The 16375-nt window shown below is 44.2% G+C and overlaps 1 protein-coding gene across 4 annotated transcripts in view; it reads left to right on the forward strand.

Annotated features, from left to right (window-relative positions):
- Positions 1 to 16375, forward strand: part of LOC133613904 (uncharacterized) — a 79977-nt gene that overhangs the window by 36565 nt on the left and 27037 nt on the right. For all 4 annotated transcript variants that reach the window (XR_009816516.2, XM_061971803.1, XM_061971802.1 and 1 more), the window contains 9 exons: positions 6390 to 6503; positions 6561 to 6688; positions 6745 to 9147; positions 9213 to 9261; positions 9315 to 9392; positions 9456 to 9649; positions 9717 to 9844; positions 9915 to 10969; positions 12673 to 12741. Coding sequence is in view for 3 of the 4 variants with exons in the window: in XM_061971803.1 (XP_061827787.1) it covers positions 6390 to 6503; positions 6561 to 6688; positions 6745 to 9147; positions 9213 to 9261; positions 9315 to 9392; positions 9456 to 9649; positions 9717 to 9844; positions 9915 to 10969; positions 12673 to 12741 (4218 nt within the window). In the remaining variant the exon portion in view is untranslated. The remainder of the gene's footprint in view (positions 1 to 6389; positions 6504 to 6560; positions 6689 to 6744; positions 9148 to 9212; positions 9262 to 9314; positions 9393 to 9455; positions 9650 to 9716; positions 9845 to 9914; positions 10970 to 12672; positions 12742 to 16375) is intronic.

Below are 16375 nucleotides of genomic sequence, written 5' to 3' on the forward strand. Positions count from 1 at the left end.
GAATAACAATAAAAAGGAAGTCTAAGTCTAAAATTGTAAAGTTTTCTAATGCTGCTCACTGCTCCCCTCACCTCCCAGGGAGTGATCAAGGGTGATGGGTCAAATGCAGAGAGTAATTTCGCCACACCTTGTGTGTGTGTGACAATCATTGCTACTTTAACTTTAAAATTGTGACTTTTGTCGAGTTAAATGACGACTATTTTCATAAAATTGCCCAAATTTTAAGCTTTTCTTGTAAAATTGCGACTGCTATTGAGTAAAATTCAACTTGTACCATAATATTGCACAAATGTTCAGTTTTTTGGTAAAATTTTGACTTGCGTTGAGTAAAATAAGGACTTTTATTATAATACTGCCAACATTCTACGTATTTCTTGTGAAATTGTGACCTTTTTCTTGTGAAATTCCAACTCTTTTTTCACAACAAGCTTTTTTATATGTGCATAGTATGTATATATTATTAATGTTGTAAATACACTTCTTTATATATCTAGAAAGGCTGGTCCTAAAGAGGGAGGCATTTTTCTCAGGTCTCAAGAAGGTAACAAATACAAGAATGTGTGTGTGTGTGTGTGTGTGTGTGTGTGTGTGTGTGTGTGTGTGTGTGTGTGTGTGTGTGTGTGTGTGTGTGTGTTTGTGTGCGTGTGCGTGCGTGTAAAATAAATATGTATATAGAGACATACTGTAATAACTTGGAGTAAATAATAAAGATTAAAAAACAATTACAAACAAAAATTTAAAAGCAAAACAAAAATAACTAAAAGCAGTCTTTTTCTCACAACGTGTGGACTTCTTTCTTAAAGAATTGGGAACAATTTCTCATATTCTTTCTGTTTCTGTAATATTGCAATATTTTCTTGTAAAACTATTACTTTTTCATGTAAAATTACCTTTTAATGCAAAATGGTGACATTTGTCATGTAAAATTCTGACTTTTATCACAATATATTTGTTGTTCTTGTAAAATAGTGACACTTTTTGAGTAAAATTGTGATTTTTGTCATCATTTTGCAAAGTAATATTGCATTTTTATATATAATACCGCCAAAATTTATATATGCACCTTATTGCTTTTTTATCCTGCACTACCATGAGCTTATGTAACGAAATTCTGTTCTTATTTGTACTGTAAAGTTCAAATTTGAATAACAATAAAAAGGAAGTCTAAGTCTAAAATTGTAAAGTTTTCTAATGCTGCTCACTGCTCCCCTCACCTCCCAGGGAGTGATCAAGGGTGATGGGTCAAATGCAGAGAGTAATTTCGCCACACCTTGTGTGTGTGTGACAATCATTGCTACTTTAACTTTAAAATTGTGACTTTTGTCGAGTTAAATGACGACTATTTTCATAAAATTGCCCAAATTTTAAGCTTTTCTTGTAAAATTGCGACTGCTATTGAGTAAAATTCAACTTGTACCATAATATTGCACAAATGTTCAGTTTTTTGGTAAAATTTTGACTTGCGTTGAGTAAAATAAGGACTTTTATTATAATACTGCCAACATTCTACGTATTTCTTGTGAAATTGTGACCTTTTTCTTGTAAAATTTTGACTTGCGTTGAGTAAAATAAGGACTTTTATTATAATACTGCCAACATTCTACGTATTTCTTGTGAAATTGTGACCTTTTTCTTGTGAAATTCCAACTCTTTTTTTCACAACAAGCTTTTTTATATGTGCATAGTATGTATATATTATTAATGTTGTAAATACACTTCTTTATATATCTAGAAAGGCTGGCCCTAAAGAGGGAGGCATTTTCCTCAGGTCTCAAGAAGGTAACAAATACAAGAATGTTTGCGTGCGTATTAGAGATGTAAAGGTATCAAAATCACATGGTACGATATTATTGTGGTATGTGTCCCAAAAAGGCCTTAGTGTGTAATTATAAGTGGCAAGAATGTTTAGGATGAACACAATTACTGTAATTGACCACAAATATAATGCTAACAGTTTCTAATCTTGTTTAGTACTACATACATGTCTTTTTAAGTGCCAAGAATAGTGCAGGAACATTGCACCTTGCCGGTCCCGCACTGCGCAGAGGATTCTGGGAGATGTAGTTTATTTTCGTACCCGACACTAAAGCGCCAGAAAAAAACTGCACACTTCAGTTTTTGTTTGATTTCGTCACGCATCACGGCATTATTGTGAGGACTTGAAAAACAAATACTGCGGTAGCTGCAAAACCGTTACATACCTAATACATACACATGTACAAAGTACAAAAGCAGTGAAGTGGTCACGTTGTGTAAATGGTAAATAAAAAGAGAATACAACAAATCCTTTTCAACTTATATTTGCAAATAATCATGAACTTAGAATTGAATGGCAGCAACACATTGCAAAAAAGTCATTTTTACCACTGTGTTACATGGCCTTTCCTTTTAACAACACTCAGTAAAGGTTTGGGAACTGAGGAGACACATTTTTGAAGTGGAATTCTTTCCCATTCTTGCTTAAGTTGTTCAACAGTCTCCCTTCTCATATTTTAGCCTTCATATTTTCAATGGGACACAGGTCTGGACTACAGGCAGGCCAGTCTAGTACCCACACTCTTTTACTATGAAGCTACACTGTTGTAAGATGTGCAGAATGTGGCATGGTCTTGCTGAAATAAGCAGGGGCGTCCATGAAAACGTTGATGTTGCTCCAAAAGCTGTATGTACCTTTCAGCATTAATGGTGCCTTCACAGATGTGTACCTACCCAGTAGCCTAGTGGTTAGAGTGTCCGCCCTGAGATCGGTAGGTTGTGAGTTCAAATCCCGGCCGAGTCATACCAAAGACTGTAAAAATGGGACCCATTACCTCCCTGCTTGGCACTCAGCATCAAGGGTTGGAATTGGGGGTTAAATCACCAAAAATGATTCCCAGGCGCGGCCACTGCTGCTGCTCACTGCTCCCCTCACCTCCCAGGGGGTGATAAAAGGTGATGGGTCAAATGCAGAGAATAATTTCGCCACACCTCGTGTGTGTGTGACAATCATTGGTACTTTAACTTTAACTTTAAGTTACCCATGCCTCGGCCACTAATACACCCCCATACCATCACACATGCTGCCTTTTACACTTTCACCCTAGAACAATCCGGATGGTTCTTTTCCTCTTTGGTCCGGAGGACACGACGTCCGCAGTTTCCAAAAACAATTTAAAATGTGGACTCGTCAGACCACAGAACACTTTTCCACTTTGAATCAGTCCATCTTAGATGAGCTCGGGCCCAGCAATGCGTTTCTGGGTGTTGTTGATAAATGGCTTTGACTTTGCATAGTAGAGTTTTAACTTGCACTTACAGATGTAGCGACCAACTGTAGTTACTGACAGTGGTTTTCTGAAGTGTTCCTGAGCCCATGTGGTGATATCCTTTACACACTGATCTGGCTTTTTGATGCAGTAGCGCCTGAGGGATCCAAGGTGTGTAATATCATGGCTTACGTGCAGTGATTTCTCCAGATTCTCTGAACCTTTTGATGATATTACAGAGCGTAGATGGTGAAATCCCTAAATTCCTTGTTGAGAAATGTTGTTCTTAAACAATTTGCTCAGGCATTTGTTGACAAAGTGGTGACCCTCGTCCCGTTCTGTTTGTGAATGACTGAGCATTTCATGGAAGCTGCTTCCAAAGACATGCACCTGGGGATAAGTTGATTGGCAACACTAAATTGGCCCTAGTGTGTGGATGTGAGTGTGAATGTTGTCTGTCTATCTGTGTTGGCCCTGCGATGAGGTGGCGACTTGTCCAGGGTGTACCCCGCCTTCCGCCCTATTGTAGCTGAGATAGGCTCCAGCGCCCCCCGCGACCCCAAAGGGAATAAGCGGTAGAAAATGGATGGATGGATGCTTTTATACCCAATCATGGCACCCACCTGTTCCCAATTAGCCTGTTCACCTGTGGGATGTTCCAAATAAGTCTTTGATGAGCATTCCTCAACTTTCTCACTCTTTTTTGCCACTTGTGCCAGCTTTTTTGAAACATGTCGCAGGCATCAAATTCCAAATGAGCTAATATTTGTTCAAAAATAACAAAGTTTCTCAGTGTGAACATGAAATATCTTGTCTTTGCAGTCTATTCAATTGAATATAAGTTGAAAAGGATTTGTTGTATTCTCTTTTTATTTACCATTTACACAACCTGACAACTTCACTGCTTTTGGAGTTTGTACATAAAAAACCTTTTCACATTGTTATTATGGGGTATTTTGAGGGAAAAAATATTTTGGAATAAGCTGTAACATAAAAAAAAATGCGGAAAAACGCTATAAATAATTTCCGGATAATAATAATAACAATAATAATAATAATAGATGTAATTCGTAAAAGCACTCTACATTGAGCTAACAACTCAAAGTGCTACAGTGCATTTAAAAAACAAGCAAAAAAAACAACACTAGAACCACAAATAGCTGCCCCCAACAAGTAAAGTAAATAGTAGTTCTAATAGCTAGAACTAGCACACATACAGGTAAAAGCCAGTAAATTAGAATATTTTGAAAAACTTGATTTATTTCAGTAATTGCATTCAAAAGGTGTAACTTGTACATTATATTTATTCATTGCACACAGACTGATGCATTCAAATGTTTATTTCATTTAATTTTGATGATTTGAAGTGGCAACAAATGAAAATCCAAAATTCCGTGTGTCACAAAATTAGAATATTACTTAAGGCTAATACAAAAAAGGGATTTTTAGAAATGTTGGCCAACTGAAAAGTATGAAAATGAAAAATATGAGCATGTACAATACTCAATACTTGGTTGGAGCTCCTTTTGCCTCAATTACTGCGTTAACGCGGCGTGGCATGGAGTCGATGAGTTTCTGGCACTGCTCAGGTGTTATGAGAGCCCAGGTTGCTCTGATAGTGGCCTTCAACTCTTCTGCGTTTTTGGGTCTGGCATTCTGCATCTTCCTTTTCACAATACCCCACAGATTTTCTATGGGGCTAAGGTCAGGGGAGTTGGCGGGCCAATTTAGAACAGAAATACCACGGTCCGTAAACCAGGCACGGGTAGATTTTGCGCTGTGTGCAGGCGCCAAGTCCTGTTGGAACTTGAAATCTCCATCTCCATAGAGCAGGTCAGCAGCAGGAAGCATGAAGTGCTCTAAAACTTGCTGGTAGACGGCTGCGTTGACCCTGGATCTCAGGAAACAGAGTGGACCGACACCAGCAGATGACATGGCACCCCAAACCATCACTGATGGTGGAAACTTTACACTAGACTTCAGGCAACGTGGATCCTGTGCCTCTCCTGTCTTCCTCCAGACTCTGGGACCTCGATTTCCAAAGGAAATGCAAAATTTGCATGGTTGGGTGATGGTTTGGGGTGCCATGTCATCTGCTGGTGTCGGTCCACTCTGTTTCCTGAGATCCAGGGTCAACGCAGCCGTCTACCAGCAAGTTTTAGAGCACTTCATGCTTCCTGCTGCTGACCTGCTCTATGGAGATGGAGATTTCAAGTTCCAACAGGACTTGGCGCCTGCACACAGCGCAAAATCTACCCGTGCCTGGTTTACGGACCATGGTATTTCTGTTCTAAATTGGCCCGCCAACTCCCCTGACCTTAGCCCCATAGAAAATCTGTGGGGTATTGTGAAAAGGAAGATGCAGAATGCCAGACCAAAAAACGCAGAAGAGTTGAAGGCCACTATCAGAGCAACCTGGGCTCTCATAACACCTGAGCAGTGCCAGAAACTCATCGACTCCATGCCACGCCGCATTAACGCAGTAATTGAGGCAAAAGGAGCTCCAACCAAGTATTGAGTATTGTACATGCTCATATTTTTCATTTTCATACTTTTCAGTTGGCCAACATTTCTAAAAATCCCTTTTTTGTATTAGCCTTAAGTAATATTCTAATTGTGTGACACACGGAATTTTGGATTTTCATTTGTTGCCACTTCAAATCATCAAAATTAAATGAAATAAACATTTGAATGCATCAGTCTGTGTGCAATGAATAAATATAATGTACAAGTTACACCTTTTGAATGCAATTACTGAAATAAATCAAGTTTTTCAAAATATTCTAATTTACTGGCTTTTACCTGTATATCTAAAAAAAAAGAAGGGTTTTTAAGCCTGTTTTAAAAGCATCCACAGTCTGTGGTGCCCTCAGGTGGTCAGGGAGAGCGTTCCACAGACTGGGAGCGGCACTGTATTCGAAGAATTGTGTTCTGAATGGGATCGTCACACCAAGAATGGGAGGTGACGCCCACCTTTATTTATTGTTTTAGGCCCGCAGGGGAAATATTGTTGCACTTGTTCTGAATACACCTTTGTCGACAGAAAGAAAGTGAACGGAGAACATATTTAATTTGACAGTCTTTTCACACGAGGATGACCAATTCAGTGAAATTCTGCCGCTTCTCCTTCTTTGTTGCTGTCAGTCTCGGGTGTTGAACAGCAGCGCCCCCCCACACTCTGTGCACGGCACCTCCTCCCTGTTGTCCGTCCTGTCCGACACCGAGAGCGCCCTCCATTGGAGGCACCAGGAAGCGCAGGTGAGTACGTTCAAGGTCAGAGGTCGCAGGCATGCGAGTGAGTAACGTGTCTGTTAGAGGGCGGAGCTTACTGTGCGACGGCTGACCGAGGAGAAGACCTTGCTGCAGACACGACTGAAACTGCTGGAGGACGACAACCAGCATCTTCACAAAAATGCACTGGCGCTCACGCACCAACTCAACAGGTGTGCAGCTGTCAATCAAACTAAGCTGTTTCTATGTTCATGGCGTGTGTTTACAGAGATCGGGAGGCCACATCTACACGGCAAGCACTGGAGAGCCAGCTTCACCAGAAGGGAGAGGTGGAGCTTCGTAGCAAGGAAGGAGTGGTTCACAGCAAGGAGGCGGAGTTTCAGAAAAGAGAGGCGGTCCTCTGTCAGAGAGAGGTGGAGCTTCGCAGCAAGGAAGGTGAGATGCAAAGCCAGGAGGCGGAGCTACAGAAGAGAGAGGCGGAGCTTCGCAGCAAGGAAGAGGAGACGCAAAGCAAGGAGGCGGAGCTACAGAAAAGAGAGGAGGTGGAGCGTGGTAGCGAGGAAGAGGAGAAACAACGCAAGGAGGCGGAGCTACGGAAGAGGGAGAAGGTCCTCCGTCAAGGAGAGGTGGAGCTTCACAGCAATGTAAAGGAGACACAATGCAAGGAGGCAGAGCTACAGAAAAGAGAGGAGGTCCTCCTTCAAAGAGAGGTGGAGTTTCGCAACGAGGAAGAGGAGACGCAAAGCAAGGAGGCGGAGCTACAGAAAAGAGAGGAGGTGGAGCGTGGTAGCGAGGAAGAGGAGAAACAACGCATGGAGGCGGAGCTACGGAAGAGGGAGAAGGTCCTCCGTCAAGGAGAGGTGGAGCTCCGCAGCAAGGTAAAGGAGACACAATGCAAGGAGGCGGAGCTACAGAAGAGAGAGGCGGTCCTCTGTCAAGGAGAGGCGGAGCTTCGCAGCAAAGAAGAAGAGGTTCAGAGCGAGAAGGCGGAGCTAAAGAAGAGGGAGAAGGTCCTCCTTCGAAGAGAGGTGGAGTTTGGCAGCGAGGAAGAAGAGATGCAAAGCAAGGAGGCGGAGCTACCGAGCAGAGATGAGGTGGAGCGTAGTAGCAAGGAAGTGGAGATACAACGCAAGGAGGCGGAGCTAAAGAAGAGGGAGAAGGTCCTCCGTCAAGGAGAGGTGGAGCTTAGCGGAAAGGAAGAAGGGATGCAACAAAAGGAGGCGGATCTACAGAGGAAAGTGGAGGTCCTCCGTCAAGGAGAGGTGGAGCTTCACAGCAAGGTAAAGGAGACCCAATACAAGGAGGCGGAGCTACAGAAAAGAGAGGAGGTCCTCCTTCAAAGAGAGGTGGAGTTTTGCAGCGAGGAAGAAGAGACGCAAAGCAAGGAGGCGGAGCTACGGAGCAGATATGAGGTGGAGCGTGGTAGCAAGGAAGAGGAGAAACAACGCAAGGAGGCGGAGCTACGGAGGAGGGAGAAGGTCCTCCGTCAAGGAGAGGTGGATCTTCACAGCAAGGTAAAGGAGACACAATGCAAGGAGGCGGAGCTACAGAAGAGAGAGGCGGTCCTCTGTCAAGGAGAGGTGGAGCTTCACAGTAAGGAAGAAGAGTTGCAACATAAGGAGGCGGAGCTGCAGACGAAAGAGGAGGTCCTCTGTCAAGCACAGGTGAAGATTGGCTGCAGGGAGGAAGAGGTTGAGAAAAAAGAGGCGGAGCTACAGAAGCGCGAGGAGGTCATTTTTCAAGGACAAGTGGAGCTTGGCTGCAAAGAGGAAGAGGTGGAGAACAAGGAGCTGGCATTGCAGAAAAGGGTGGAGGTCCTTTGTCATGAAGAGATGCAGCTCCGTAATCAGAAGGACCAGGTGGAGAGCAAGAATGAATCAGAGCTTGACAGCAAGAAGAAAGAAGTCCAGAGAAAAGAGGCGGAGCTACAGAAGAGAGAGGAGCTTCTCGGTCAAGGAGAGTTACAACTTTGCGGGAAGAAGGAAGAAGTCCAGGGAAAAGAGGCGGAGCTACAGAAGAGAGAGGAGCTGCTCTATCAAGGAGAGTTAGAACTTTGCCAGAAGAAGGAAGAAGTCCGGGGAAAGGAGGCGGAGCTACAGAAGAGAGAGGCGGTCCTCTGTCAAGAAGAGTTGGAACTTTGCCAGAAAAAGGAAGATGTCCAGGGAATGGAGGCGGAGCTACAGAAGAGCGAGGAGGACCTCTGTCAAGGAGAGTTAGAACTTTGCCAGAAGAAGGAAGAAGTCCAGGTAAAGGAGGCGGAGCTAACGGGGAGAGAAGTGGTCCTCTGTCAAGAAGAGCTAGAGCTCTGCGGGAAGAAGAAAGAAGTCCAGGGAAAGGAGGCGGAGCTACAGAAGAGAGAGGAGGACCTCTGTCAAGGAGAGTTAGAACTTGTTAGGAGGCAGGAAGAGCTCCAGAGCAAGGAGACAAAGTTGCAGGAGTTGGAGGACGAGCTGCATGGAAAAGAGGAGGAGGTGAAAGGGAAGGAAGCAGGGCTACAAAAGTTGAGGGAAGCGCTGTCTCAAGAAGAGGCGGAGCTTAGCCGCAGGGAAAGGAATATGCAGATCAGGGAGGAGGCGCTACAAGAAGGGAAGAATGAGCTTCATAGAACAAAGGTGAACCTGCAGGGCAAGGAGGAGCAAGTGAAGGAAGGAGAGCAGGAGGTAGAGAAGAGGTAGGAGAAGCATCAGTTGTCATGTGACCGCAGTCAAGTCACTAATTGTTTGTGGACTTTTTCAGGCTTAATGCTGAGCTGCTGGAGAAAGAAGACATCATCAGCGACCTGAAGGTGAGCTTCAGTGTCTCTCATTATGTCCGCCGCACTGACACGCTGTCCTCCAGGGGGCGTTGGAGAGCCAACTGCGGGCCAGGGTGAGGGCAGAAGAGGAAGCGGCCGACGTCAGAGACGCTCTGCTGAAGGTACTTCTCAACAACACCCGTGAGCTAACAAGGTTACTCCAGAACGTCGTTGTCTCCCCTCAGCGCTCCTCTCAGCACGCCTCGGTGTTGGAGGAGCTGAAGCAAGCACAGAAGGAGCTCCAGCTGGCGGCGGAGGACATCGCCAGGATGGAGCGTGTGCACAAGGAGCAGCAGATGGAGAGCAGCAGGCTCCAGGAGGTGCAGGCTGCTGTGCAAAGGCAAGAAGAGCTGCAGGAGGAGCAGGCGCAGGAGCTCAGGTAAGCCGAGAGACCTGCTTGAGGAACAGTGGAGACGCATGTGGTCCAAACTGTTTTGTTTGGTCAGGTCTCGCTCAGCATCCCTGCTGGAGCAGCTTCAGGAGCTCCAAACGCAGCTGCGCCAGGCCCAGGAGGAGCGCTCTCACCTGAGCGCGCACCTGCACACGCTGCAGGAGGCCAAAGACGCACTGGGCGGTCAGTACTGCTGCTTTTTTCTCCTTCACTGCATCCAGCGGAGGACTGAAGCCTTGTGTGCCCTCTACAGGCGAGGTGCAATGTCTGAGGGAGGAGCTGCACCAGGCGGAGATGAGGGCCAGCAGAATGGAGGAGGAGGAGAAGAAGAGGATGGCATTAAAGGAGGAGGCTGACTTGGTACAGGAAAGAGGAAGCAAACATGAGATGCTCCATTCAGGCATATTGTCATTAGAAGAGGAGCAGATGAGTGCTGTCAGAGAGGGGGAGGAACATGTGCAAGAATGCCAGCTGCAGGAGGAGGACAAAAACAAGCTGGAAGAAAAGGAGGCCAGAATGGAGCAGCTGGAACTCCTGCTGACAAAAACACATTCCCTGGAGGAAGAAGTGACCCAATGGAAGGAAAAGGCCAAACAGATCTCCTTAATGCTGGAGGAGCGGGAAAGGGAGGTGCAGCAGCTGAAGAGCACGTGGACTGAGATGGAGGGGGAGAAGAAAGAACAGGAGGAACACGCGCGAGAATACCTGAGCTCGGAACTGCTAGAGGAGGAAACGAGCAATCCGGAAGAAAAGGAGGTCAGAATGGAGCAGCTGGAACTCCTGCTGAGGAAAACACAATCCCTGGAGGAAGAAGTGACCCGATGGAAGGAAAAGGCCAAACAGATCTCCTTAATGCTGGAGGAGCGGGAAAGGGAGGTGCAGCAGCTGAAGAGCACCTTGATAAAGATGGAGGACGAGGAGGACAGGATGAGAGAAGTGCAGAGGAGAAGTGACGAAGAGCGGAAGCAGCTGGAAGTCCAATGTGAGAACATCCAAAAAGAGATGGAGGAGAAGAAGAAAAGACTGTGGGAGGTGGAGAGGAGGCTGGAGCATGAAGACTTGTTGGACAAGGAGGTCCATACAGCTGAGGAGGAATGTGTTCCAAGAGAGGAGGAGTTGCAGCAGACTTTGGCGAGGGAGAAACAGAAAGTACAAGATAAGCTGCGGAGGGCCGAGGAGGAGGTGAAGGCTCTTAGAGAGGATTTGGTAAGGGAAGGGAGAAGGAGAGAGGAGGCGCATCAGGAACTGAGAGGAGCACAACATATGGTGGAGGTGATGGAGCTCAACCTGAAAGCCCTGGAAAAGGAGGTACCGTTTGTCTTTTATGGCATTAGACACAAATACAACACCTTAAAACTCCTCAAGTCAAATCACAGCAGTATTATTCATCAATAGAAGAAACTTGGATTTATATTGTGCTCATTCATCTAAGTTATAACAACTGATGTACAGACCACACAGGTCTGACTACAATGTGCTCATTCATCTAACTCATAACAACTGATGTACAGACCACACAGGTCTGACTACAATGTGCTCATTCATCTAAGTCATAACAACTGATGTACAGACCACACAGGTCTGACTACAATGTGCTCATTCATCTAACTCATAACAACTGATGTACAGACCACACAGGTCTGACTACAATCCACAAAAACTGCCATACTGCGGAGGTAACAGGGTCCAAAATAACCCACCCAGTCACCACAGAGACGTGTTGTGATGAAATTCTGAGAAGTGTAACCGTAGAGACAGAAATGACATGCAGTCAGGAAGTAACTACAAACCCCAAAAGCAGTGAAGTTGTCACCTTGTGGTAAATGGTAAATAAGAAGAGAATACAACAAATCCTTTTCAACTCATATTCAATTAAATAGACTGCAAAGACAAGATATTTCATGTTCACACTGAGAAACTCTGTTATTTTTTGCAAATATTAGCTCATTTGGAATTTGATGCCTGCAACATGTTTCAAAAAAGCTGGCAGAAGTTGCAAAAAAGAGTGAGAAAGTTGAGGAATGCTCATCACTTATTTGGAATATCCCACAGGTGAACAGGCTAATTGGGAACAGGTGGGTGCCATGATTGGGTATAAGAGCAGCTTCCGTGAATTGCTCAGTCATTCACAAACAAGGACGGGGCGAGGGTCACCACTTTGTCAACAAATGCCTGAGCAAATTGTTTAAGAACAACATTTCTGCATCAAAAAGCCACATCAGTGTGTAAAGGATATCACCACATGGGCTCAGGAACACTTCAGAACTAACTACAGTTGGTCGCTACATCTGTAAGTGTAAGTTAAAACTTTATTATGCAAAGCAAACGCCATTTATCAACAACACCCAGAAACGCCGCCGGCTTCGCTGGGCCCGAGCTCATCTAAGATGCACTGAGACAAAGTGGAAAAGTGTTGTGGTCTAACGAGTCCACACTTCAAATAGTTTTGGAAACTGTGGACGTCGTCCATCCGGACTATAAGTGCAAAGTGTAAAAGGCAGCATGTGTGATGGTATGGGGGTGTATTAGTGGCCAAGGCATGGGTAACTTACACATCTGTGAAGGCACCATTCATGCTGAAAGGTACATCCACGCAACGTTATCATGGACGCCCCTGCTTATTTCAGCAAGACAATGCCAAGCCAAAAAAGAAAGAAGTTTCTCAGTGTGAACATGAAATATCTTGTCTTTGCAGTCTATTCAATTGAATTATAAGTTGAAAAGGATTTGTTGTATTCTCTTTTTATTTACCATTTACACAACCTGACAACTTCACTGCTTTTATAGTTTGTATTTAGTCTGCCTATAAAGAGAACTCTACATGGACATGTTGTATATGAAAGGTATATACTATAAAATGTAGTACAATGACATCCGGGGACATTCTGCGGGGTTTGGGAGCGAGGTGCACACAACTAGTGGACACCACAGCTCTAATGCTGGTGAAGAAGAGACGAAGCTCCTCACGGGAACCGAGGAAACTGTGACTCATTTCATTCTTCTGTGTGCAGGTGAATGACAAGCAACAGGCCATGGAGGGCGAGTACGAGAAGATGAAGGCCCTGAAGCAACTCTTGCAAGTAGGACTCGGGAGTTCCTTTCCATTTGGGTTGTACATCTTTTTGTGATGCACCATTCTATACATGGCTTACCACGCCATTCAAAAACCGAATGAATCGATACGATTTGTTGTAGTGTAAGAACGAGAGTGAACACGGTGTAAGAAGGATTTTATTCTATGGTTAACATTTGTCGATGGACACGTTCTTTTTTTTTTTACACCACAAAAGAACACGAGCATTCTTTCCTGTGCATGCGCTTCTCATGTTAAAGGACAAATATTTAGGAACTTGGAATGCCATCGGAATAACTACCGGATTCACGAGAACACCCGTAGACACATGTATCTTTAAAGGGGAACATTATCACCAGACCTATGTAAGCGTCAATATACAGGTAAAAGCCAGTAAATTAGAATATTTTGAAAAACTTGATTTATTTCAGTAATTGCATTCAAAAGGTGTAACTTGTACATTATATTTATTCATTGCACACAGACTGATGCATTCAAATGTTTATTTCATTTAATTTTGATGATTTGAAGTGGCAACAAATGAAAATCCAAAATTCCGTGTGTCACAAAATTAGAATATTACTTAAGGCTAATACAAAAAAGGGATTTTTAGAAATGTTGGCCAACTGAAAAGTATGAAAATGAAAAATATGAGCATGTACAATACTCAATACTTGGTTGGAGCTCCTTTTGCCTCAATTACTGCGTTAATGCGGCGTGGCATGGAGTCGATGAGTTTCTGGCACTGCTCAGGTGTTATGAGAGCCCAGGTTGCTCTGATAGTGGCCTTCAACTCTTCTGCGTTTTTGGGTCTGGCATTCTGCATCTTCCTTTTCACAATACCCCACAGATTTTCTATGGGGCTAAGGTCAGGGGAGTTGGCGGGCCAATTTAGAACAGAAATACCATGGTCCGTAAACCAGGCACGGGTAGATTTTGCGCTGTGTGCAGGCGCCAAGTCCTGTTGGAACTTGAAATCTCCATCTCCATAGAGCAGGTCAGCAGCAGGAAGCATGAAGTGCTCTAAAACTTGCTGGTAGACGGCTGCGTCGACCCTGGATCTCAGGAAACAGGGTGGACCGACACCAGCTGGACTGCTGCTGAGTGGTCCAAAGTCATGTTTTCTGACGAAAGCAAATTTTGCATTTCCTTTGGAAATCGAGGTCCCAGAGTCTGGAGGAAGACAGGAGAGGCACAGGATCCACGTGTAAAGTTTCCACCATCAGTGATGGTTTGGGGTGCCATGTCATCTGCTGGTGTCGGTCCACTCTGTTTCCTGAGATCCATGGTCAACGCAGCCGTCTACCAGCAAGTTTTAGAGCACTTCATGCTTCCTGCTGCTGACCTGCTCTATGGAGATGGAGATTTCAAGTTCCAACAGGACTTGGCGCCTGCACACAGCGCAAAATCTACCCGTGCATGGTTTACGGACCATGGTATTTCTGTTCTAAATTGGCCCGCCAACTCCCCTGACCTTAGCCCCATAGAAAATCTGTGGGGTATTGTGAAAGGGAAGATGCAGAATGCCAGACCCAAAAACGCAGAAGAGTTGAAGGCCACTATCAGAGCAACCTGGGCTCTCATAACACCTGAGCAGTGCCAGAAACTCATCGACTCCATGCCACGCCGCATTAACGCAGTAATTGAGGCAAAAGGAGCTCCAACCAAGTATTGAGTATTGTACATGCTCATATTTTTCATTTTCATACTTTTCAGTTGGCCAACATTTCTAAAAATCCCTTTTTTGTATTAGCCTTAAGTAATATTCTAATTTTGTGACACACGGAATTTTGGATTTTCATTTGTTGCCACTTCAAATCATCAAAATTAAATGAAATAAACATTTGAATGCATCAGTCTGTGTGCAATGAATAAATATAATGTACAAGTTACACCTTTTGAATGCAATTACTGAAATAAATCAAGTTTTTCAAAATATTCTAATTTACTGGCTTTTACCTGTATACCTTGATGTTGCAGAAAAAAGACCATATATTTTTGTAACCGATTTCCGAACTCTAAATGGGTGAATTTTGGCGAATTAAACGCTTTTCTATTATTCGCTCTCTGAGCGATGACGTCACAACGGGAAGCAATCCGCCATTTTCTCAAACACATTACAAACACCGAATCAAATCAGCTCTGTTATTTTCCGTTTTTTCGACTGTTTTCCGTACCTTGGAGACATCATGCCTCGTCGGTCTGTTGTCGGAGGGTGTAACAACACGAACAGGGACGGATTCAAGTTGCACCAGTGGCCCAAAGATGCCAAAGTGGCAAGAAATTGGACGAAATTTGTTCAAAATACGAGGGTGTGGGGAAAGCCGACGAAAATGGTCAGTCGTTTGTTCCGCGCACTTTACCGACGAAAGCTATGCTACGACAGAGATGGCAAGAATGTGTGGATATCCTGCGACACTCAAAGCAGATGCATTTTCCAACGATAAAGTCAAAGAAATCTGCCGCCAGACCCCCATTGAATCTGCCGGAGTGTGTGAGCAATTCAGGGACAAAGGACCTCGGTAGCACGGCAAGCAATGGCGGCAGTTTGTTCCCGCAGACGGGCGAGCTAAACCCCCTGGATGTCTTGGCTCACACCGTCCCTTATGCCACCGAAGATGATCAAGAGAAGAATATCGACCCTAACTTCCCTGGCCTGCTGACATCAACTCCAAAACTGGACAGATCAGCTTTCAGGAAAAGAGAGCGGATGAGGGTGTGTCTACAGAATATATTAATTGATGAAAACTTTATTCATTACTCGCGGTTTTACGTAAATTATTATACATAAACTGTGTTTACCAATAATTTAGCTTAAAAACATTACAACACTTAAAAACAAACACATACCAATCGTTGGTTAGAAGGCGATCGCCGAATTCGTCCTCGCTTTCTCCCGTGTCGCTGGCTGTCGTGTCGTTTTCGTCGGTTTCGCTTGCATACGGTTCAAACCGATATGGCTCAATAGCTTCAGTTTCTTATTCAATTTCGCTTTCGCTACCTGCCTCCACACTACAACCATCCGTTTCAATACATGCGTAATCTGTTGAATCGCTTAAGCCGCTGAAATCCGAGTCTGAATCCGAGCTAATGTCGCTATAGCTTGCTGTTCTATCCGCCATGTTTGTTTGTGTTGGCATCACTATGTGACGTCACAGGAAAATGGACGGGTGTATATAACGATGGTTAAAATCAGGCACTTTGAAGCTTTTTTTAGGGATATTGCGTGATGGATAACATTTTGAAAAAAACTTCGAAAAATGAAATACGCCACTGGGAACTGATTTTTATTAGTTTTAACCCTTCTGAAATTGTGATAATGTTCCCCTTTAAAGCTGCCTTGTGTAATAATGTGGCCAGAAATGGTACTGCAATCACGGTCAACATTCTGTAGTCCCTGACTGAGGTTGCCAGATACGCAGCCGAATCCAGCTGGATGGACTGAGCTACTCCAAGGAACTTCAAACTTCCACTGCCTCTTACTAGGGGTTGAGGTCTGGGACCATAATAGCTGAATAGACAAGCCTTTTGTCAATAACAAATGTCAAACCTACACATTTGACACAGTAATGAAGCTATTTTCAGGAAGAAGTAAGTACAATATGACAACAATCATATGGTTATTGTCAATACTATCAGAA

Source organism: Nerophis lumbriciformis, linkage group LG13 (genome assembly GCF_033978685.3).
Source record: "Nerophis lumbriciformis linkage group LG13, RoL_Nlum_v2.1, whole genome shotgun sequence".
In the NCBI taxonomy this organism is placed as follows: Eukaryota; Metazoa; Chordata; class Actinopteri; order Syngnathiformes; family Syngnathidae; genus Nerophis; species Nerophis lumbriciformis.